Source organism: Urtica dioica, chromosome 11, assembly GCF_054948205.1.
Source record: "Urtica dioica subsp. dioica isolate 48M chromosome 11, U.dioica_male_clone48M_v1_H2, whole genome shotgun sequence".
In the NCBI taxonomy this organism is placed as follows: Eukaryota; Viridiplantae; Streptophyta; class Magnoliopsida; order Rosales; family Urticaceae; genus Urtica; species Urtica dioica.
The window spans coordinates 8,848,334-8,871,241 of record NC_142766.1 but is presented as its reverse complement, the minus strand read 5'-3'; the positions used below and the strand labels follow the sequence as shown (position 1 = coordinate 8,871,241).

The 22,908-nt window shown below is 34.9% G+C and overlaps 2 protein-coding genes and 1 pseudogene across 5 annotated transcripts; 2 read left to right on the top strand and 1 right to left on the bottom strand.

Moving 5' to 3' along the window:
- Window positions 1-1,796: 1,796 nt before the first annotated feature.
- On the top strand, window positions 1,797-3,058 carry LOC149381035 (phosphoenolpyruvate carboxylase kinase 1 pseudogene; annotated as a pseudogene).
- Window positions 3,059-3,473: 415 nt separating this feature from the next.
- Window positions 3,474-9,425, bottom strand: LOC149381034 (protein FAR1-RELATED SEQUENCE 3-like). Of its 4 annotated transcripts, none has more exons than XM_089630339.1 (7): window positions 9,239-9,425; window positions 6,413-8,755; window positions 6,239-6,328; window positions 6,004-6,153; window positions 4,688-4,804; window positions 4,017-4,096; window positions 3,474-3,874 (listed from the first exon to the last, which is right to left on the bottom strand). In XM_089630339.1, exons 2-6 carry the CDS (start codon window positions 8,666-8,668, stop codon window positions 4,052-4,054), a joined length of 2,658 nt encoding a protein of 885 aa, XP_089486465.1. In that variant the 5' UTR covers window positions 8,669-8,755; window positions 9,239-9,425; the 3' UTR covers window positions 3,474-3,874; window positions 4,017-4,051. The 4 variants fall into 4 exon arrangements, with proteins under 4 accessions (XP_089486465.1, XP_089486466.1, XP_089486463.1 ...); XM_089630340.1 differs by having other exon boundaries at window positions 3,474-3,680; XM_089630337.1 differs by having other exon boundaries at window positions 3,474-4,096.
- Window positions 9,426-18,757: 9,332 nt separating this feature from the next.
- On the top strand, window positions 18,758-22,701 carry LOC149381033 (Glyceraldehyde-3-phosphate dehydrogenase-like family protein). The gene is made up of 12 exons (XM_089630601.1): window positions 18,758-19,004; window positions 19,305-19,455; window positions 19,557-19,634; window positions 19,758-19,873; window positions 20,073-20,126; window positions 20,243-20,330; window positions 20,417-20,509; window positions 20,690-20,730; window positions 21,326-21,379; window positions 21,484-21,647; window positions 21,855-21,924; window positions 22,285-22,701. The coding sequence occupies exons 1-12, from the start codon at window positions 18,909-18,911 to the stop codon at window positions 22,408-22,410; spliced, it is 1,131 nt and encodes a 376-aa protein (XP_089486727.1). The 5' UTR covers window positions 18,758-18,908; the 3' UTR covers window positions 22,411-22,701.
- Window positions 22,702-22,908: the final 207 nt, after the last annotated feature.

Below are 22,908 nucleotides of genomic sequence, written 5' to 3'. Positions count from 1 at the left end.
CAAAAACGTTTTGCTCCAACAGCTCTGAAAACAACATTTAAGACACTAGTAATAAAAGCTGAAATCTAAATGCAAATAACTCTCAGCCCTTACAACTTTGAAACTAAAAGTTTTTGACATAAAAACACACAAAACAACACACTAAATGGGTATAAACACCCCAAATTCGTCCAACTATTCTGAGTGGTTACAAAAGTAACTCCCAAAAGAGTGAAAAACCTTATTTATTGTTAAAAATGTGGATCCAATGCCTAAAAACGACCCAGGCATTCTGATTAGTTTTGTAGAACTTAATCATTGTAATTAGGCTCTCTTGCTTTTGATTTGCCTCAACTTTTGGCCCAAATGAGCTAACTTGTTGAATCAGCCCATTTAGAGCCTCTTTGAATTGTTTGGCCTTAAACCTTGTGAGAGGCCCACTAGGCAAACTTAATGGACTACTTGAAAGTTTTCTATTAGTCATCTCAGGTCCACTTGTATCCATTTGAGCTCCTTGATCACTTGCATCCACTTTAGCTCCTCGATTCTCATCATTGAACCTAAACACCTACACTAGACAAACAGAAACTAAGAAGGATTAAATGACTAACCTAGACAAACAGATAATATAAGAACAATAGAATAACATCTACGAAATCGACGATCCTAAACATCTATTCCAAATGAGTCATCGAATATCCTGATTGTAAATCGCAGGATAACTTTAATGGTAAAAATATTTACCATCCGACCATTCGATAGTAAATATTATTTACCATTCGAAAAAGCAAAATACATGTCTCCGATTTGGTGAACGATTCCATGATTCAAATCCGATGATGAATAAATGGAAAAAAATTTGGAATTAACAAACAAATAAGAACGAAGTTTTATGATACCAATGGCAATTTTGGAAGTATGAGAAATATGAGCTATTTCCCTAAATAAATGGATAGTTTGGCTATAATTTAAAAGTCTCCTCTATAAGTAGGCTAGTTGTTTACAAATCTCCAAATTTATTTAAAAAAATTAATTAATTAATTAATTGGACAAATTAAGTTTTTTTTTTTTTGTAAGGGAGTATAGATATTTATTGGAAAGATTATACAAAATAGTTTCTTTGAAATTAATTGATTAACAAAGTAGCAAGTTTGAAAACCGTAAAAAAAAAGGATTTTTTCTACAGAGTAACCAATTCAAACTAAGTGTTTAATAAAATAACCAAAGATTCATAAGTTAGTCCATTCTGACCACTTATAGTGTAAAAATATTAATATACTCTTAATGGTTTGAGTTTTTCCAGGATTTCTAAATAATTAATCAAGGTGCATGTCCAAAATTTTAAACCGTTACTTTTTAATGCACTTTTTATATATACCAAATAATTTCAAAACTAATCCCATCGTCAAAACTAGGCAACAAATTTTTAAAAAATTTAATCATGCCTTCAATTTTGTTAATCCAATTTCAAAATACACGAACAAGTTACATGATTTCAGTCAAGGTACATGATTTCAAAAAATTTAATTGTGTTTTCAAAAAAATTAATCCACTTTTATAACAGAAAAAAAAAAATTCTAACAAAAAATTAAGTTTGAATCCCCATCTAAATAAGCAACAAAATATTTGAAGTCTAGTCATCTGCAACGAGAACGCAACAAAATATCAAAATATTTAACCCTGCTTTCAAAATATTTAATCCACTCTTCTTTAACAAAAATCCTAAAACCGAAAACGGAAGAAGAAGAAGAAGAAGAAGTGATGGTGGTGGTGGTGGTGATGATCGACGATGATATTGGCCACAAGGGTCTACGAAGATGGACGTCCTACAAGTCCTCGACTTCTTCGATGGCAAAGATTCCCTCACCGTCGTCCTTGATCTCTATTCTTAGGTGACTCTCTACGATCGGATTTCCGATCGGAGTCTCTCTGTGTCGGAAGCCGCAGCGGTGATGAGGCAGCCTCTATCTCAAGCCCCCGGATTTTGACTCAGCGGAGTGGCTCGGCGACGATGAAAGTGTCAGCGGCATCATCGGAACGCCGTACTATGTCACGCCGGAGGTGATTCTCGGGAGGGACTACAACGAGAAGGTCGACATTTGGAGCGCCAGCGTGATTCTCTACACGATGCTCGCCGAATTTCCTCCTTTCTATGGCGATTCCACAACGGAGATCTTCGAAGCAGTGATCAGAGGGAACCTTAGATTTTCGACGAGAGTTTTTAGGTCGTTATCTTCCTCGGCGAAAGATCTGATGAGGAAGATGATTTGTCTTTATCCTTGTAGAAGGCTATCCGCTGAACAAGCTCTCCGTAAAAGTAAAATTAATTGTAAACAAGAGGAAGTCAGTTACAGTCCGATCTTGGTAACATAAGGGTATTTTTAGGATTTTTAAAAATTTGGGCTACTTTACCTCAAATTTTGAAAAGTTTGTCTATTTTGTCAAACTCAAACTTAAAAATGACTAGATAATCGCATCGCCCAAAATAAAATTAGACACTATCATTAAAATGTGACATTGAATATAAATAATTTATTTACTTTCAAAAAAATTAATCACAACGCCAAAAAAATATTAAAAAAAAATGAAACAGCGACACTTTTTATATGAATTTTGAATATCTCAATCATTTAGATAAACTTTAGCTATTATACAAAATTAATTACTTTTATTGGACTATTTAGCTATAACACCTTTATTTATCATTTATTTTGAATAGTACTAACATTAAAATCATCTAAAACATAATATATTTTTTAATTAGCCCGTAGTAAAATAACATTAAAGAAACGTGCAATACATGGAAATTGCAAGCAAAAAATACACTTAGAAAAAATAATTAGACGAGTTCAATCGAGCCATGTGCACTAATTAATCCATCAAGCAGCGGTTTTCATACTTCTCTAATACGCTCATTCGCACAAAATGGTAACTTATCAAATCTTGAAGGCTGGGTCGGAAATGTAATAGATTAACTGGGAATATGTGATTTTTACATAGTGATCATCGGTAACTTCAGGTTAAAGATACAATTACCGAGGGCTTTGATTCAAACCTGAAGAACCCTAATGAAGATTGAAGAGGTCAAGTGTTTTGAAATATCGTACTCTGCAATTATGACAACATGGATGTAATAAATGATTATGGCGAAAATACACGTTCAAATACGCCCCTTCACCAGTCACTGGAACAAACTCTCTATACAAGAAATGTCCTAAAAACGAAAATAATTTAATGACATTACAGAAATGAAACTCTAAAATATAAGAAGAAAGACTTTCTCAGCAGAACAATTTACACACTAATACGTGCTTTATATATTATTATGTGCTTTATATATTATTATACTTGGAATTGAGATTTTATTTTACTTTTTATAGTGGCCAGTTTTTGTATATCAATGAATTGTACACATCTCTACCGCAATTATTTTTCTTCTTCTTCTTCTTCTTCTTCTTCTTCTTCTTCTTCTCATTCTAATGAAATTAACCATGTAAATTTCAAAATGTGCTTCCACAGTTTCAAATCATTTACAAGCCCATAAACGACCAAGACTATACAAAGACGCTGAACCACCTCCAAGGCTAGGCACGATAACTCTGCGGTTTTGACCTACTCTACACATCAAACCGGTGGGAATGTTCGGTTTTTCCCCACCCACCTTGCCTAGCCGTTAAGGTTCGGCAGCATCGGCTATAAGTCTGCAATTGTGCCACAGTGAATAAGACCAAGGTTTGACCTTTTCACAAACAGTAAATTTAGTTCCCCTAAGATCCTACTCGAGAAAATCTTCAACAGATTTATTACTAATGTAAAATTCTAATCCTGGGCATCCTTGCAGTACATTCTTTCTGCGGCACATCGGAAGCTAACTCGCTTAGCGAATATCGATTCCCTGATCTCAAGTTTTAATATTTTACATTTAGAGAATGATCTAAAACCAAAGATGAATACACAAGGACACACAAGCAAGTCCGATCTGGTTATAAGTGACCATTTTCCCCCTAGGAGTTACGTGGTCACACACACACACACACCTGTACTGAGTTAATTTGGCGATATTGTAGTTGTATCACTTCCGGAGCTTCTTGGCTGGAGTTTCTGTATGGCTCTCGGCCTGCCAAGTTCAAATAATCCTTTCATGGTCAAAACTAAGATACCCAATAATTTGCTTAAGGTAACAGAATGGGGCCACAATGCCTGAATAATAGAAATAAGATTCCTTACTGGGCGAGCCAACATATAGTGCCAAAATGCTTCATTGGTCATTTTAGAGTTGGATATGTAATTAGAGAATGGTTGAGGAATAAACACCTTGTGATTTATAATACATGAAGATAAAGGATGAAGAGAAATTAAAATATGGTTGCAAAATTGCATAAGCCAGGTTGATATGTTCCAAAAGGTTGTTTAAGTGGATATTAAGTCCTAACCCTAATTTATAGATACTTCCCTGAACTGTTATCTCTGAGAAATCCAGTACGAATTAATCTTGTTGCTACGAGCAAAGTTAAGCCTACACCGACAGTATATAATAAACTAAAATGTTGAAAGAATGCAAGTCAGTAACCATTAATATATTAGATTTTTATAGCAAGTATTCAAAAATAAAATAAAACTTTCAATTTTAACGAAGGAAAATATCCGTACTTTTGAATTTGCATTAGAAGTGACAACGCATGTGGGCATATCTACAAAAAATACTTACAGGATTTGAGAGCTGTTCACGAATATAGGCCATCGATCTCAGCATTGCACCCAAAGTATCCCTGGACACCTGAAATTTAACCTCAGACTCCCCTGATGTTGTCTCGGCATCTTGAAGCTGAAAAAAAATTGGAATTATCTATTATAAGTAATCTTAGACAAGCAAATACACTTAATCATGTTGTTACAAAACCACGTCACATTTACAGAACTATAGAAACAAGCCATGTTGCATAGTTAAACGTTAAACAAAAACTCGCTACGCATTGGCACATGAAGAATCCAAGAAATTTGTTTTCATGCAGAAATGGAAAACGTCGAAGATGCTAGTTTCTTGGGTATGGAACATCAGGACTAAATTTTAATACTTTTCTGAAATATATTAAGGAAAATAGATTACAAAATAATATAAATAAGGGTCCATTAGGTATAGAGCCATATTTACATTTCACATTGCTATATAGCCAACGTTTCGTAAATTTTAGGTAAATAGACACGTCCATGTATTTACACGCGTAGATTGACGTAAATACCCCACCATTTTTATTTCATTGAAAGGGCAAACCAAGAATGCCACGTCATCTTTACAGCTATTTACCTAAGATTTACGAAACGTTGACTATACAGCAATCTCAAACGTTTTAGTTGGCTAGTTACCTAATTTTTTGTAATAGTGACGTTATTTTTTACTAAAATAATAAATCATTAGAGCAACAAACTAAAAACAAAAAATAGCCGATACGTTTTTTTTTTTTTGCATCTTCAGCTGATGTATACATCTTTATTCTTCGATTTCCAGCTATCAAACTGCACTTGAGCAAAATAGAGGATAGGATATCCCCACAACAAAACTACTAAATACATAGAAAAAGAGAAATCGACAAACAGATAATTTGTTTCCTTTAACCAATAAAAGTCCCCTTGATTACTGTTTTTCAATGGGAATTTTTTGTTTTCTGTCATACACCAAACATTTAATGAAACTATATTGTTGGTTGTACTAGGTTTCTACAACCTTATACTTTCCTCTCTACATGAATTATTACTTATAAGGACCAACGAGGCCACATCCAACTTCCAGAAAAGGTATGCACATGAAGACCTAAAGCAAATGAATTTTTCTTCTCCATCTACAACAAAATTTCTTATTCGCATTGGAAATAGTGTACACATTATCATTAATTGAAAATAATACCCGAAAGCAATAGAAACCACCATTCTATTGCTCAAGGATACAATAAATAAATAAATAAGCATGACCCATTTAAGAAGCTTTCCCTGCGCGGAAGTTAAGGTCTAGAATTCAGATTTGCATACCTTCAAGTTAATGACAGCAACCTTATTAGCCGGAGTTGAGAGCTGTTCGCTAATGTATGCCATGGACCTCAACATTGGTTCCAATGAGACTCTTGAAAGTTGAAATTTAACCTCCGACTCTGCACACGGAGTCCTGCTATAATCTTGCAGCTGTTGAATCAAGAATTATTAAAACGGTTTAGTAAGTACGAATATTAGGAATTGTTACTTCTACCAAGATGTATTTCATGCATACCTTCAGGTTAATAACCGCAACTCTGTTTCCAGGCGTCGAGTTCTTGTGCTCCATCACCCAAGTCATTGACTTAAGACAAGGGAGTACAATCTATGCAGAAACAGATATTAATAGACAGCTGTGTTACATGAAGAAAGATATCTGAACAAAACGAAGAAAAAAAATTCTCCGTACCAGGGTTTCTGATGTACCATCGTCCCTGTGAAGAGAAACGGGAGCCATGCGTGGAAAATTCAAGTCGGAAACATTTTTCTGAGCAGCAGCACCGGCATCGTTGAGATTAAGTCGTTTTTGCACTTCATCCGGCCGTGGCCACAACAGAGGGGTCGAATCTGAAGCTATAGAGTTCTTCCTATCATCGTAGCTACTCCCGCTAGTCTGAGAGCTAGGTGGTGGGACTTTAGCTACCGTTTTCTTCACCATTGCAACTTTCTTCCCGCCATCTCTGAGGGCACTCATGGCAGCATTGTACGTCTCTGTTGCAGTCGCTCCTTCCTCGGCATATCGTATGGCTTCACGACATAGATTGTTGTAACGCATGGTTAGAGACTCCTCGCCATGTGATTGTGAATCACCACTGCGTTCGTCCAAGGGCATCACACTCTTTGCGTTTCTTGTCCAGCGCCTCAGAATATAATGGGAAGGCAATGTGAGTACGTTTGTGACGGTAAAGACAGTCAAAACATGCCTACAGAGAATGCCCGAACACTCAAACATTTTACAGCTACAGGTAGCTCTCATCTCAGGGAAGTTTAAGGAGACGATATATGCCTTATTGTCGTCCTCAAATTTAGCAACCCTGAAAGTGCTATTAGCTCCATCACCCTCAATCCTGTTTGCCGTGTACACAAAAGTTTCAACCAGCTCTTCTTGAAACTTTGTGAAAACTTTTTTCGTATACAGGCTCGCAGCCTGTTTCTCCATCGGAGATGGAGTCCTCAGTACGGGCGTGGTACAAATCGTATCGAAGTCCGCTTCTGTTTCCCTCTCAAACGAATCTTCCAAAGCTCTTTCGTACTGCCTAAAGAACATTGGTAGAGTTGTCTGTTGGTTCACATAGCCTTCAAAGAAGGAACCATCGTACCCTTGGTTCGGAGATATCGAAGCAAAGAATGAATCACGAAAATAAACAGGAACCCAGCGAGTGCGAGCGCTGTATATGGATTGCAACCAGTCGTTTCTCCTGAGATCGTATTTAGCAATGATAGAATTCCATGAGGATTCAAACTCTTCTATAGTTTCAGTCAAATTGATACAGTTATAAAGCTCCAGCTGAAAATGTGGGTGAGCAAGGCAAACACGAGCCAACTTCTCTTGGCCTTCTCTCAAAACGTGCCACTTGCTAATACAGTGCCGCGATTCTGGAAAAACATTGGCAACTGCAGTTTGTATCGCACCGTCTTGCTCTGTGGTGATAGACGAAGGATGACGATTGCTCATCGCCGTAAGAAATGTCTTGAAAAGCCACCTCAAAGCAGCTTCTGACTCATCTAGAAGCAACACACAGCCAAATAAAATCGCCTGACCATGATGGTTAACCCCTGTAAATGGAGCAATCGGAACCCTGTACTGATTTACCCTGTACGATGTATCCAGAGTCAACGCATCCCCAAAATTACTATACGCTGTTCTAGACCTCGAATCTGCCCAGAACACGTTACTCATCCGGTGGTCTTCATCAAGCTGTATCGCGTAGAAGAAACCAGGGTTCTCCGCTTGCATTTTCTTGAAATACTCCAGCAAATTCTGAGTATCCTTCCCCAGCGTCCGTTTTCTACTAGCGGGTCTATCAGCGTGACTCGACGTTGGTGAGTTTTTGACTGACCTATTCAACTCCATCGGAGGAATGCTTCTACTCATTACACAATTCTTCTCTACCGAAGCATGGTTTCCATCCATGGACACAAACATAACCCCGCTAGGCACCACGCCAACCCTTTGGTAAGCTTCGGCCGCAGCTTTTGCCGTACCCGCAAAATGTCTCCGGGGCCGAAGAGAATGAACTTTGCTGGGATTGAGTACAGAATGGCTGTGCTCCTTTATAAGCCTCGTAATGACCCACTTTTCGTCAGCTTTCAATTCTATCCGAACCATCGCTTCACAGAAGTCGCCTTGCCTTCTCTTCAAACCCTCTTTCGCGCACAAGAATTCTCGGTAGATGGCAGTTCCTTCTGGCTTGGTACGACTAGACATGCCAAGTTTAGAGCTGATACCCAAACGCCTCGCGTATTCATTATAGAAAGACTTGGCCGCATCTTCTGTTTCGAATTCCATGCCGATATATGGCTCATCGAAATCATCGTCCCCTTCGTCGTGGATGAGGGGATTCTCAGCAGTGTTGAGCTCGCTCCCTTCATTGGGCTCCTCGTCTCCATCGTCAGCCATCGATCGATGACTCATCCCATCAACATCAATTACATCAATATCCATAGTAATTATGTCCTACACTTTGATACGACTAGAGCTCACAGAACTGCATTGTTTCTGCATATATGTTCGAGAAAATGTCTATTCAATCTGGAAAACCAATAGTCAAATAATACGGTCATTAAAGCACATACAAGAACAAATAAATTTATAATAATAAAAGACAAACCCAACTTTTACGGCAATAAAAAATAAACACCCAATTGGACATCAAAGTGGATATCCAAGACTAAGAAAAAATCACACTTCCAACTTTTCTTATTGCCAATTTTGGTCATTACGTCTTCGTCAGCATTAAAAGAACAAAAAGGGAGTTGAGTTAGCAAGAAAGAAAGAAAAACAACATACAAAACAGGCTAGGTCGCTTTTTAGATCATTTATATATTCTAGTATAATTTACGATTACATTTAAATTGAAAACTCTGTGTCGAACGTAACACACCCATAAACTATAGTACAGAGGTAAATACAGAGCAAGATCAATACGTTAGGGCTTATTGCAAAAGAACATAAGTTTTGGGTTTTGGAGGTTCTGAATTGTAGCACATAGAATCAATGGAGGAAAACGAAAACCTGGAGAGCATAAAGCGACGGCCTTATTGGTGGCGACAGTTCGTCGGAACTTGGTTTTGTCGTTCCACAACGCCGTCGAAAGAAGCGCCGAGCGATGATTACGGAGTCGGGGAGAGAAGGAGAGAGTTTCGTGTGGGTTGCAAGGTGACACAGCTATGCTCGTCTCACTACAACCGTTTGATTAAGATCGGGCAGTTGAGATTCATCATGACAAGGCACTATCACCCTTAATTTTGGCTGTGGGGCCCACCGGCCTTGTGTATGGTGATGGGATGTGAGACTTTTTAATATTGTATGATTTTACATAATTTAAAGGTAGCTAAAAGTAGGGCTGTACAAAATCGAACCGAAAATCGGATAAAACCAATATCCAAATCGAACCGAAACCGAAATTTGGAGCCACGTCAGCTAACCGAAATTCGGATTCGGATAACCGATCCGGTTTACAAAACTGGACCGGATATCGGATTTGATTTTGGAAAAATCTGGATATCGGTTATTTAACCGATTTTTTTTAATTAAAAATAAATATATATTAAAAAAAAGACTTGACCTAATTTTGAGAGAGACCTAACGTTTTTATTTTTTTCCCAAATCAGATTTTACTGAAGTGGAAGCACTAAATGATTCTAAGCAAGTTGTTTTGGGTGTGTTAATTAATTTGATATGTTATTTGACATATTCATTTGTTGTTTGTTCATTAAAACAAATTTATTTTAAATTTATGTCATTATTATTAACAGATGATGGTCAAGTTGTCATAGAAGAACAAACTTATCATATATCTATAAAAGTAACATACAAATTCAATCGTTGTATGGTTTATTATGATCATTAGAGTTGTAAGGCCTTCTCCAGCCGGACGCTATATGCTGGTAATAGCGTATATTGACGCTCCAACCGTACGCTTTATCTCACGCTATTATGGCGTGAGATATTTATTGAGTTTGGTGTCACGCCAAATATGGCGTGACACTATTCACTACTCCAAAATATTTTTTTAGTCCCTATAAAGTTTATAATTTATATATTTGTATTAATTTATAAAATTATATCATATTTATCCTTAAATTATTCATTAAATTTATTTTCAAATACAACATTAACAGTTGGAGTTTGGGAAAAACTAAAACGACATTAATATTAAAAGAGAAATAAAATAACATTACAACGACATCGAAATGTAAAAAAAAAAAAAAAAAAACACTAAGAGGCGTTCCCTCATATTATTAGCCTTATCTATACTTTCTAAGAGGCGTTCCCTCATATCACCTGACTTCTTCATTTGCTCAAGAAATGCATTGATCGACCATTTGTGGGAGAGATATTCTAATTCAGATGTGTAATTGTACTTTTTTATTTTATTTTATGTTATTTTTTTGTATTGTATTTTGTGTTTAATAAATATTAAGTTTACTTTGTGTTAATTTGTATTTTGAATAATTTTATGGAGTAATACTTCATTATTAAATCATGAATAAGTGGTATAATTGATTAATATTAAATAAATATAAGGGTATAGAAATAAATAAGAGAAAGTTGAATATAAAATTAATATTTCAATTTGGTGTAAAAAATAGAGTTCGGTTGGAGATGAGGTAGTGTTTGATGTGACATGTACTGTAAAATAGAGTAGAAAATAGTGTTATCGGGTGGAGTTGGTCTAATTTTAATTTTATATTATGATATTTACATGTGCATGTAGTTGGAAACGAGTGTCCTTTTGAATTTTATTTTTTTACTCAGTTTTAGATTATGTGTTGTCATTTTGGAGCTTTATAAGAGTCGTTTGTACTCGTTTTTTGAATTTCTACAAACCGGATTTTGATTTTAGAAACTGGATATCCATTTTATAAAATTGGATATTAAACTGGATCTGAAATTTTACAAACTGGATAACCGAATTTTAAAAACTGGATACTGGACTTAAGAAACCGGATAACCGAATATTCGGATAACCGAATTTCGGTTTTAGACTAAATTGGACCGGATACTGGACCGAGTTTTTAAAAACCGAAAATTCGGATTCGGATACTAAAAATGTCAAAAACCGAACCGAACCGATCCAGTTTCACCCCTAGCTAAAAGTGTGTGCGTGTGAGAGAGAGAGAGAGACGTGAAATTCAATTAGTTTGAAAATCATATACGATTTTTTTTGTGTTTTATGGTGAGTTCGGGAATATTGAGTATTTCTTAAGAAAATTGAAAAAGATTGACAAAATATGACAAATACGAATTGTTAAGTGGTCATCAGCAGAATAAACGACACAAATTCGTTACCCAGAGAAAAAAAAAATGTCAGCCCAAAAACTGAGAACCAAGAGATATGTGGGCCACTAAACCAAGGCCCACTCAAGCATAGGGAAAAAAAGGCGCAAGAAACCTTCCCGTCGCAAATGTACCTGCTCTACCCAAGGGAGGTCCTCACTGAGTAAGTACTATCCACCCCAAAGAGATTTTGAGACCGCGGACCGGCCCAGAGACCAAAGCGTAATCTTCCTCTCGCTCTGGCTGAAGACCTATCCGCCCGCAAAAAGCCACCTACCACAAATCCTCCCCCTTCCCCTTGAAGATTTGTTGCTCACCCTTCACAAGCCTTCCCGCCCAAATGGTGTCCCCGCACGCCCAAGGAAAGGTCCAACACGCCCTTCATATATTTCACACGTCCATAACACTTCCCATGACAAATTTTGGTCCATTTCAAGTGGGTCCAACAAGTAAACCCTAATCCACACCAACACCATCCACAAACTCCTATAAATACTTATTCATACCACCGTTTTGAAAGTAAGTATATCTCTCTCTAGTTAGACTATGCCAACTTTTTTACTCAATTATTTCTCTCACAAAAAACACTTTTGAGATAAAAATCAAGAGAAATCAAGATCATCTCCACTCATACAAATGTCACCAAGACTAATGTTAAGCGTCGGAGCACGCGCCACGGAGAAATTATTCGCATCCATCTAGTTAAAGTTTTTCTCATTTTCTTAGGAATCAAGGACGAAGAGAACGTCCCCGACAAGGAGCAAGGCGGAGCACCACCACCACCACCACACTCAAATCCTTCTTGAGAACATTAGATTGAAGAACCTTTTGGGCCAAGGTCTCCAAAGTACTCTCTCATTCAAAAGGCTTCGAAAGATTGGATTATTCTCCCATTACACAATTCAAAGATCCTCTGAAGCTCTTGAATGTTTTAGGCTTTGTCATTAACTTCGCAGAGCCCTTTGGAATCTCGAAGAGTGATTTGAGGCCCATCCAAGACTAAGCACGTGATCAATCAAAGAACACCACGTGTCCACAAATGTTAAATCCAAAAAACGGTCTAACACGAATAAAATTTAGTTTCTGATAAAATTTCATGAATCTTATTTGTTTTTATATATTTTATTTGAAAAATTAGAAGAAAAAAGTCACATCAAATTTAAACTTATAAAATAGTCAATGTTTCATGAATTTTTACAAAATATCAATTTTGTTAATAAGTGACGGTGTTAATAAGATATCGTTCCTATTTTATCCTTGTTCGTAAAAATAATTCAAATTCGCGCATAGTATAGTAAAATTAAATTTTCTACTTTTTTATTTTATTTTCTTAATTAAATGTTCTCTCTCGGGTAGTTATTATATTTCATTAATTCTTTCTATTTATTTCGGGTAATTATTATTTCTTTATCTCTCTCTCCCTTCTTATATTATGTATTGCGATTTTCCATAATTTGTGAGTTCGTTTTATAGGTTACGTTTATGATTATTTTATCTAGTAATTTTATTAAGGATAAATTACACATTTGCTCCCTCAACTATGACACCGATAACGATTTACCCCATGTAATGTGAAATCTTACATGACTGACCTTGAAATCCTATATGCATGAATAATCCAAGTCGGAACCATAAGGTAACCAATACTACAAATGGTTTGACGGTCGATACCATAGGCTAACCAATATTGCAAATGGTCCGACAAACTCGTGAGACCGTATCTATCTCACGAGCTTACGGCTAGCAACATATCTTATATGTGTTAGAAATATTGTCCACTATAAGATAATGATCACTAAAGAAGTTACTTTATTAGCATCATATGATTAGTGGGTTGAGGTCTGATAACATTCAGAATCAATAACTATCATCCATAGTCTTTTTATCAAACTGAATCGCATGTTGGGCATCCGAGATCGGGCGGTGAACTAAAACTTGGTCGATGACTGATATGCGCCTGGAAAACCTTATCTAAAGTCATATATGTGGAACATGAGTGAGGGTTGATCACTCAATGGGTGCAGTATACACTTGTAGAAGGTGTACGAGCTGAGCAGACTTTGGTTTGGATAGATGTGTCGTTTAAAGACCGTTATGACACACTAGCCAAGGTCACAAACGATGGTCACAATGACGTTTGATCTTAATTCTGAAGTGATCATGGACTTCTAGGTCGTGTTACCGGGTTCTTTGATTCATCACGTAAAAGGCCAATGAAGGTTGAATAAATGGATATTTTGGATACTCGGGACATGATCATAGAAGGGAAGTGTTTCACAGATACGGAATCCAGCCTTCCTGAAAGAAAGTCAATGTTCTCTCACCTAAGGGTTGATTCCAGAACCGATTGATTGTGCACACTTCCGAAGTTGGCTTACATTCGGTTGAATCTTTCACTGGGGAAGCAACGATGCTTAAGGCTTATATGTAACGAGAAAGGTGTAACGGAACAAATTGACCTATCTCGATACGGGCAGAACCTCGAGGGTCATGATCACGTACTGACTAAATCAGTAGATACTCGTTATGATGAGTAAATATAATTATAGTATTAAAGGAGAGTACAGTCTTAGCTTACACGGTGGAGTATTGACTAAGATTAGACTAATCGATCGAAAAAGAGAAATGACTATTTCGTCTTTTAATCGGATTTGTTAAGCTTCAACTACTAGGTCCATAGTCTCCGATTCGGCTTCGATAAAGGCGGATAAGAACGTTAATATAATAGTATGTATTATTATTACAATCTCACTTGCTGTAATAGTGATTGACAACATTAATTCCAAAAAGTGTATTTTGAGAATTAAATAAATATTTATAGTAAAGCTGTTTATTTATTGCTAGATCAAATAAATAAACTTATTATTTATTATTGGACAAGTAAATAAGCGTTTAATGGGCTTAAATCTATTGGGCCTTGAAAAAGCAAAAAATCGCCTACCCCTACGGTGTTGAACGTTTTTTGCACTGGTGTGGTAACTAGTATTTTTTTTGTTTTTATGTTCCTAAAATATAGAAGAATAAATAGGGGATATATTTTCATATATTATCTCATAATATTTAGGCTAAATATTAGGAGGACATTTAAGAGAATATAATTTCCTAGATTTTTTCAACAGAAAATATTTTATACTGTTGTATAAAATAAAATCCTGGGTACTGATCTGACGGATGAGAGAAAAAATAGGATTATTTTGTTGAGATCCAAGGGCTGAGATTTAATCCACTAGTGTGAGCACAATAAAAGGAAATAATATTCTTTAGAATATTATGGAATATTCTATAAACATACCTTTTAAACTGCTATAAATAGAGGTCTGATGTGAAGCAAAATTGAACCGAATTTGCCAAGAAATTATGTGGCTCTCTCTCTCTCCTTGAGTTGGCCGACTCTTCCTCATCTTCTTCCCCTCGAAATTGCTTCAATTCCATTCTTAGAATTAAGAGAGAAAGATCGGAAACACTCCGTTTCCAGATCTAGTGAGAAATAACGAAGCCCACTCTTTTGTCTTATCTTCCTCGAAGATTACGTTTCGGAAGACTTTGGTGTCATCACATCGAGTCCTTGAAGGAGGAGTTCCAGATCTGATCGTGTGAAGGCTTGTACATTCAAGACGAAGACGGATTGTGAAAGCTTTCGGTTCGTGAGCCAAAAACTGCAAGTTTTCTTAAACTTGTCTTTTATCTAATATGGTTGCTTGATGAAGTTTCTTATGATTAATTAACTAAATAATCTAGATCTTGTTTAATAACTATGTTAATCATTAGCTCTTGTTAACGTAATTATTCTTTTCCGCATTTAATTAGTTATTTAAGGTGCAATAATCACCAAAAATATGGACTCTTATATTCAAAATATCTCAAATCGCATTTTTGGCCCATTTTCGGACGAAAATACCCTTCTACACAAGTTTCACACTTCTCTATCTCTCAAACTCTCTATTTTTAACAATTTTGAATGTCTTTCGACGATCTCCGATGATTTTTTACGAACACGCGTAAAACTTATTTTTAAAATAATTTGTTTTTCATTTTTTATTATATCATTGAAGAAACTTATGAATTTCTCTAACCATCGCCAATCATCGCTATCCATCCAAAAACGTCGTTAACCCTTGCTAATCATTGCAAAATATCGCAGAAAAACTAGAAAAGAGCAATAGCGGCTCTTTTATAAAATTGGGAAGAACAACAACGACTCTTTAGTAGTCGATGTTACTATTTTCCAATTTTTTGCAATAGTTTGCGACGGCCAGCGATGTTTTGCGATGGATAACAACGATTTGTGATAGTTAGCGATGAAATTCATCATTTCTTCAATGATATAGTCAATAATGAAAACCATCGGAGATCGTCGAAAATCATCGAAGAGCTTCAAAAGTGCTAAAATAGAGAGTTGGAGATCGAGAAGTATGATTTTTTTAAGAAAATTGTGTGGATGGGTATTTTTTTTCCAAAAAGGGCCAAAAGTCTAATTAAAGATATTTTGAACCAATTTAAGATATTTTGAACATAAGAGGTTCATCCCAGATATTTTGCTAGTGTTTAAGTCTAGAAAATGAAATTTCTATATTGGATTTACAGGTCCTAGGCTATGGAAAGCTCAAGACGTCTACATTGCAAGAATAATAGCCACATAAATCACCATAGTCAATAACATTTGATCATTCATTTATAAGTTCTTACTTTTTTGTTTCGACCTAAAAATCGCGAGTTGTTTCGTGTCTGTGCATTTTTCAAATTTTCGACCGATGTCTTAAATTTGTTACGAATGTTTAATTATGATATAATTTCGCATGATATCAAATGTTTCAAACAATTTAATTAATATTTTAACCAATTCTTGTAATTTTCGACCAAATTTGGGATATTTAGCTTTTGTGTCGTTTCGATCTATTTCTACAAAATTTTGACTAATTCTTTTTATTTTTTTTTATTTTTTTTTTTTTATCATTTATATGATGGTAAGCTTTCGTCGATTTTTATCGTTTAGTATATTTTCGATTAATTTAATTTAAGTTTTCACTAATTAAGTTTGTGGAAATAAAACAGATCTAGAGTGAACATATGGTGTTTATATGATGGTGATTATGATCCCAAAAGCGAGTGGAATGCTCAAAAATCGCTGACGAACATGGCGATGAAGGTGTTGGTTGAGAGAGATCAAGGAAGATAGGCATCAAAGTTTAAATCGATGTATTTTCTCAAAAAAATAAGAAACGCATGTTTAGTTTGGATAGATAAATTTTATTTTATAGATATTACAAGCATTTTATCCCGTGCGTTGCAGCATGATTTAAATACCATAAACTTGCAAATTTTTTCTAAGAAATTAAGATTGTCACATTGTTCAAGTTACATAAAAGAAATTGTAATTGAATATATAGTACACCAGTGTACTGCGAAAGAAAAAACATGTATAAAATTGTAAGCTATGAAATATGACTTTTTATTTGTTCATAAAAAATGATTATTTATACTTAAAATTAATAAAATTTAAAGCTATAAATTCTGATCTTTTATTTATTCTCGTACAAAATAATTTCATATAAACTAAAAAAATATTATTAAAATTTATAAGACATATATAAGACTAAAAATTGATTACAAAAAGGGTTTTTGTAAGTTGATTTATAAATAAAGAAACTTAATTTGAAAATTATCAATATTTTAGTTAGTCAGCTTTAATTTAATTTATGCACATATGGATTACATGTATAAATACTGCACAATATACTAATATTTGTAGGAGATTAAAAGACTAAATTTTATAGTACAAAAACTATTTTAAGTTGATTTAGGAATAAATAAATTTAATTTATGTATATATATATATATATATATATTAGTAAAGCACAATTCCTAAACTAAGTATAACTATATGTATATATATATATATATATATATATATATGATTTAATACGTATATACATTGCAAGAAATGGTATATACATATTATAATAAGAGTGATGCTATTCGGCCCGATTCACGAGCCCGAACGATCCACTCACGTGATGACACGTGGCAGTTTGTTGCCACGTGTCATCACGTGAGTGGATCGTTCGGGACTCGTGAATCGGGTCGAAAATCAATTTCCTTATAATAATGACGAGTCATTAGTACACAATTTGCGCTTTTGTCTGACATTGAACCTATTTATTTGAGTTGATTTATGCATTCTTGTTTAATTTTGTTTATTACTTTTAATTTTCACTTAAAACACGTATTGATGAAAAAATTAAAATGAATAATTGATTATGAAATATACATGATACATTTGGGGAAAATAAAAAACAATTAAAAAAATTTAAGTATTTTGCAATTTGTAAATCTTAAGCGGCTTATTACGAGTAATTTTCTCAATAACATTAGTTTTAATTTTTACATCACTTACATAATATGCTGTTTAGATGGTGATAACAGAACACTAATTTATTAGTTTTCTGTTTGAATTGCATTTTTTCCGTAACTTTCCGAGCGACATTTTAAATGGACAGTTCAAAAGACCAGATTAAATGTCTAATTTATAACGGAACAATTAGATGAGATTGACAGTTCAAATGGTGGGTCAAACAAATCCATTGAATCAGCAAAAAAATTGTAAAGCTCTGTAAAAAGAAATCGTAGAAGAAGAAAGAAGAATCATGGAGAGAGAGAAGAGATGCACTTTTATTTTTTAATTTTTTTTTTGTTTTTTTATATTTTAATTTTTTATTATTATTTTTATCTTCAAATAATAAATTAAAAATAATAGAAATTATGGCTGTTAAATATGGGCCGTTGATTTGAAATAGGTATTAATGGTGGAATGAAAATTAAAATTAAATATTTTATTCGTCGAAGAAAAAAGAACATACAACAAAGTGTATTTAGTATAAAATTTTGAGTATTTTTTCCGCCAGCAACAAAATAGTACGACCACTGCAATAAAAAAAACATTGGCAAATAGGCAATTTATTTAAAGAAGAATTTGTTGTAATTGTAAATAATTAGTTCTCTAGATTCGTTTAAATTTTTAGTAAAAATTTCATCTTATTAAAAAAATAATCCACTAAATAGAAGTAAATTAATTTAATTAATTTTGGTCTGACGGTTATTTTGCGAAGTAAATTAAATTAATCTAATTAATGAATTTATTTATTTATTTTGATTTGATGGATTATTTTTTAAATGAATTGAAAGTTTGTTTATTTTTTTCTAAAAAAAAATGGTTGGATTATTGGGCTCTGGCTGACTGCCTTTTATTCTAATTTAATTTATTTCATTTCGAATCCAGCAGGCAACAGCATCGGCCTGTAAGTCGATGTATCAGTGGAACTAAAGTGATCAAAGCCTTGACCTTTAACCGGTGAGAGAGAGAGAGAGAGAGAGAGAGAGAGAGAGAGAGAGAGAGAGAGAGAGAATGAAGACCATCCCTGTGCTTCTCATGGGCTGCGGAGGAGTTGGTCGCCACCTCCTCCAACACATCGTAGCCTGTCGATCGCTTCACGCAAAACAGGTCTCATTCAAAACATCTTCATTTTAAGTATAAAAATTGCCCGTCTAGGTTTGCTCTCATTCGAGTCGATACCATGTTGAAAGTTCAAGTTTTTCCTTATATATCTGTTTAAAGTTGGTGTCTTTATGAACTTTTTTCTTCTTCTTTCTGTTATGTGGGAATTGGGTTTTACTTGAATGAATACGTTGCAATGTTAGTGAGTACTTTTGGAATAGATATGTATTGGTTGAGGTTTTTGGCACAGTTTCTTCTTCTGCAATGCTTAATGGCTCTTACTTGATATTCCATTTGGGTGGGCAGGGAATCCACTTGAGAGTCGTCGGTGTTTGCGATAGTAAATGCCTTGTTGTTGCGCCGGATGTGTTCACTATGGAGTTGGGTGACAATTTTTTGTCAGAAGTTCTCCGTGTCAAGTCGGATTCTTCGTCTCTCATGGCTCTGAGTGGTTCTGGTATTTACGCGTGTACTTTGGTTTCGTTGACAAAGGAATGTGGGTCTGGTTTGTGTACTTCTATGGTTGTGAATTATCGCTATTACTTTTCTCTCCTGAAGGTGAATGCCAAGTGTTAACGGGGCCTGAGTTGACCAAGAAAATCATCGACATATCTGCTCTCTTGGGTAAACCAACAGGTCCAAAAACCATCCATTAGCTCTTTTTTTTTTTTTTTTTTAAACTCGACATACTCCCATGGATTTGTGTTTATTTATTTATTTCCCTCGTTTCTGATATGTCTCGGTAGTTGTCTGAAACAGGTTTGGCCCTTGTGGATTGCTCAGCCAGTTTGGATACCATTGGCGTGCTAAACCGAGCAGTCGATTTCGGTTGTTGTGCTGTCTTGGCAAATAAGAAGCCTCTTACATCACTTCTGGTTTAAATTCAATTTCAGAAACCTTTTGAGGATTCTCTCTATTCTTTCTATTGATAAAGTCTCACTTTGTATAATTTGTATAATGCTCAGCAGTAAAAAAAATATATATATATATATATATATATATATATATATATATATCTTTGTATATAATAAGTAGTCGAATTTCACAAAAGAGGTTTCTTTCTTTGGTTTACAGGAAGAGTATGACAAACTTGTCTCACATCCTCGTCATATTAGGCACGAGTCAACTGTAAGTTTCATCGCCCTTTCGGATGAGTTTGAAATGTAGTTATATAGTATCCCAGTATCGGTCTATTTCTTCATCAGCTTCTTACAATGTATTCTTATTTTTTTTTAATTTGATAGGTCGGTGCCGGTCTTCCTGTCATAGCGTCCTTAAATCGCATAATTGCATCTGGAGATCCTGTTCATCGTATTATCGGCAGTTTGAGTGGTACCGTGATTGTCTTTTTGTGGATTCATACAGGAATTAATAAGGAAGTTCAGGTTTTGAATATAAATTTCGTCTTGTTATTGCAGGCACTTTGGGGTACGTGATGACTGAAGTTGAAGACGGAAAGCCATTTAGCCAAGTCATTAAATCTGCAAAAAGTTTGGGTTATACAGAACCAGGTCTCGAAACAAATTTCAGACTCACCATTTACAAATTCTAATTTACACGTTTGTACTCATTGGAAGATCTATTATTTGTGCTCCACGCTATTGTGTCCCAACCGTTTTCCACCACGAGTTGGAGAATAGAAATTAATAATTAATTATTATGTGATATATTCTTTGATGTCGCCGTTGCAGATCCTCGTGATGACCTTAGTGGGATGGACGTTGCAAGAAAGGTTCGAATTTAATTATTTATTGTGCACTGCAAAAGTAACTTGTACGAAATCCGAATGGTCTTAAGGGTTAATATTGGTTTGTTTCTTGCTTTGACTATGAGCTTTGTTCACTCATCTAAATGACAGTCTCATCATCCGATAATTTGCTGAAACTTAGAGCGAAATAATTACTTGTTAAGCCTATCAAATCCTTTTTTCTATGAAGGTTTCTTTAGATCCAGAAGGGTAAATTAGTAAATTATTTATTTAATTTCGTTTTTGTTTATTTATTTGTGTTTTGGTATAAGTTAGTCATTAAGGTGGGTTGTGAGAAGAGTTGTCTATTTACTATTTTAGTTTCCTTAGAGTAGAGTAATATAGAGATTGGTTCACCTCTCGAATAAATTTACCGTGAGTGTGTCTTAAGTATCCGAGTCCTATTAGTTCCTTGTCTTATTGTATTCTTTAAACATACTGATTCGTATATTATGCGTACATGGAAAGAAGGGGTAGTCGAGGCTTACCATAGATTTAGTGAATTTGTTGTGCTTCATGTTTCCATACAAAGAGCTCGCACACTTGTTTCTGACAACATTCCTGGATTGTTTCTAAGCAGGCATTGATACTAGCTCGACTTCTTGGCCAGCGCATTAACATGGATAGCATTAAGGTCGCCATTGTTTTTCCTATTTCCTGTTCCTTTTTTTTTTTGTCTGTATGTAAATCTTAGTTAAGCCTACAGATCTTTTAGTAATTGTTTTCTTTATGATCTAGATTGAGAGCTTGTATCCTGAAGAAATGGGGCCCGGTGTAATGTCTGTTCAAGAGTTTCTGTACAGTGGAGTTCCATTGCTCGACTCAGATATTCAAGAAAGAGTTCGCATGGCTGCTTTGAACGGGAAGGTTCTGCGCTATGTCTGTGTTATCGAGGGCTCAAGGTAAAATCATTCATTATGGTTTTATTTATTTATTTTTATTCTGCGTAGAACTTGAAATGAAGGCCTTTCCTTTCTTATCACCGTTTGTGTACTTTTAAGTCCAAGTTTTCCAAGATAACCTTTTTCCACGATGTAGGCTTTGTAACACTCCTTTACCAAATCATTGTAAACCATTTTCTTATATTTGATAATGTTTTCTCTTACTAGGTGTGAAGTTGGCATTCAAGAGCTTCCCAAGACTTCTGCTTTGGGAAGACTTAAAGGAAGTGACAATGTGGTAAACCTTTCTAATTTTTTCTAAAATTTTTTTATCTACATAACTAAAAAGTAGATTCAAATAATACCTCTCCAAACAAAATAATTAATTAGTTTCTGAAAGTTAAAAAATGTACACGGGCATTTAAGTTTCTTCCCAAAGACAGCTTAAAAATATTGACCACATTAAGTAAATGAATCAAGGGACGATTGAGGAGGCTTGCTCAAATATATAATATTTCCGTTTCTTTTCATTCTTTGCTATCTAGAATAAAACGTTCACAATTATCAAAACCCAGGTCTTTTGTTTTAGTGATTTATGATTCAACCTGTCAGATCATCTCAATGATTAATGATGCGAGCGTGTAACATTTTGAAACAGTTGGAGATCTACAGCCGATGCTATAATGAACAACCGCTGGTTATTCAAGGTGCCGGGGCCGGCAACGATACCACGGCTTGTGGCGTCCTTGCCGATATCCTTGATCTTCGGGACTTGTTTCCCTAGAACGTGAACGAAACTGGACTCGCTTGTTAGGTAGATTCGAATTTGGAATCTTGTGTAGCAAGGACCATGAAGGTTTTTTGGGTTAGTTCTCTGGAGATGCCTTAGATATCAAGGAACATCGAAATTCGATATTCGATGTCGAGTTTAGCTTTATTTATATTTCTTGAACTGTGTTCTTGATTTTGTAGTAGAGGAAAAGATGACTAATTATGATTTTTTTGGGTAAAAGGAAATTCCGCAGTGAATTTCTAAGAAATTGTGTTTTTTTATAATGTTCTTTTTGTCAGATTAGAGTTTGTTTCCCAGTAATTCCTTACAAATCACCGAAGTGACTGGTAAATGATACTTTGCTAAATAGATTTAGAGCGCTACTATGCTTCAGTGCTCTAGACATTTTTACTTGTATCCTGCACAAATTAAGTAAATATCGTATCTTAACCAAGAACCCGAGGGACGACGTCAACCAATTTCAAAGAATGCTTCTTGACCAAAGAAAAC

What these genes read in the sequence shown, in the direction of transcription:
- LOC149381034 (XM_089630337.1), bottom strand. Translation starts at nt 8,668, where the DNA reads ATGGATATTGATGTAATTGATGTTGATGGGATGAGTCATCGATCGATG. An exon ending in ATGGTACATCAGAAACCCTG is followed by an intron (nt 6,329 to 6,412) that starts GTACGGAGAATT and finishes GTTTCTGCATAG; the next exon opens with ATTGTACTCCCTTGTCTTAA. An exon ending in TTGCTGTCATTAACTTGAAG is followed by an intron (nt 4,805 to 6,003) that starts GTATGCAAATCT and finishes ATTTTTTTTCAG; the next exon opens with CTTCAAGATGCCGAGACAAC.
- LOC149381033 (XM_089630601.1), top strand. Translation starts at nt 18,909, where the DNA reads ATGAAGACCATCCCTGTGCTTCTCATGGGCTGCGGAGGAGTTGGTCGC. An exon ending in TCTCTTGGGTAAACCAACAG is followed by an intron (nt 19,635 to 19,757) that starts GTCCAAAAACCA and finishes TGTCTGAAACAG; the next exon opens with GTTTGGCCCTTGTGGATTGC. An exon ending in ATATTAGGCACGAGTCAACT is followed by an intron (nt 20,127 to 20,242) that starts GTAAGTTTCATC and finishes TTAATTTGATAG; the next exon opens with GTCGGTGCCGGTCTTCCTGT.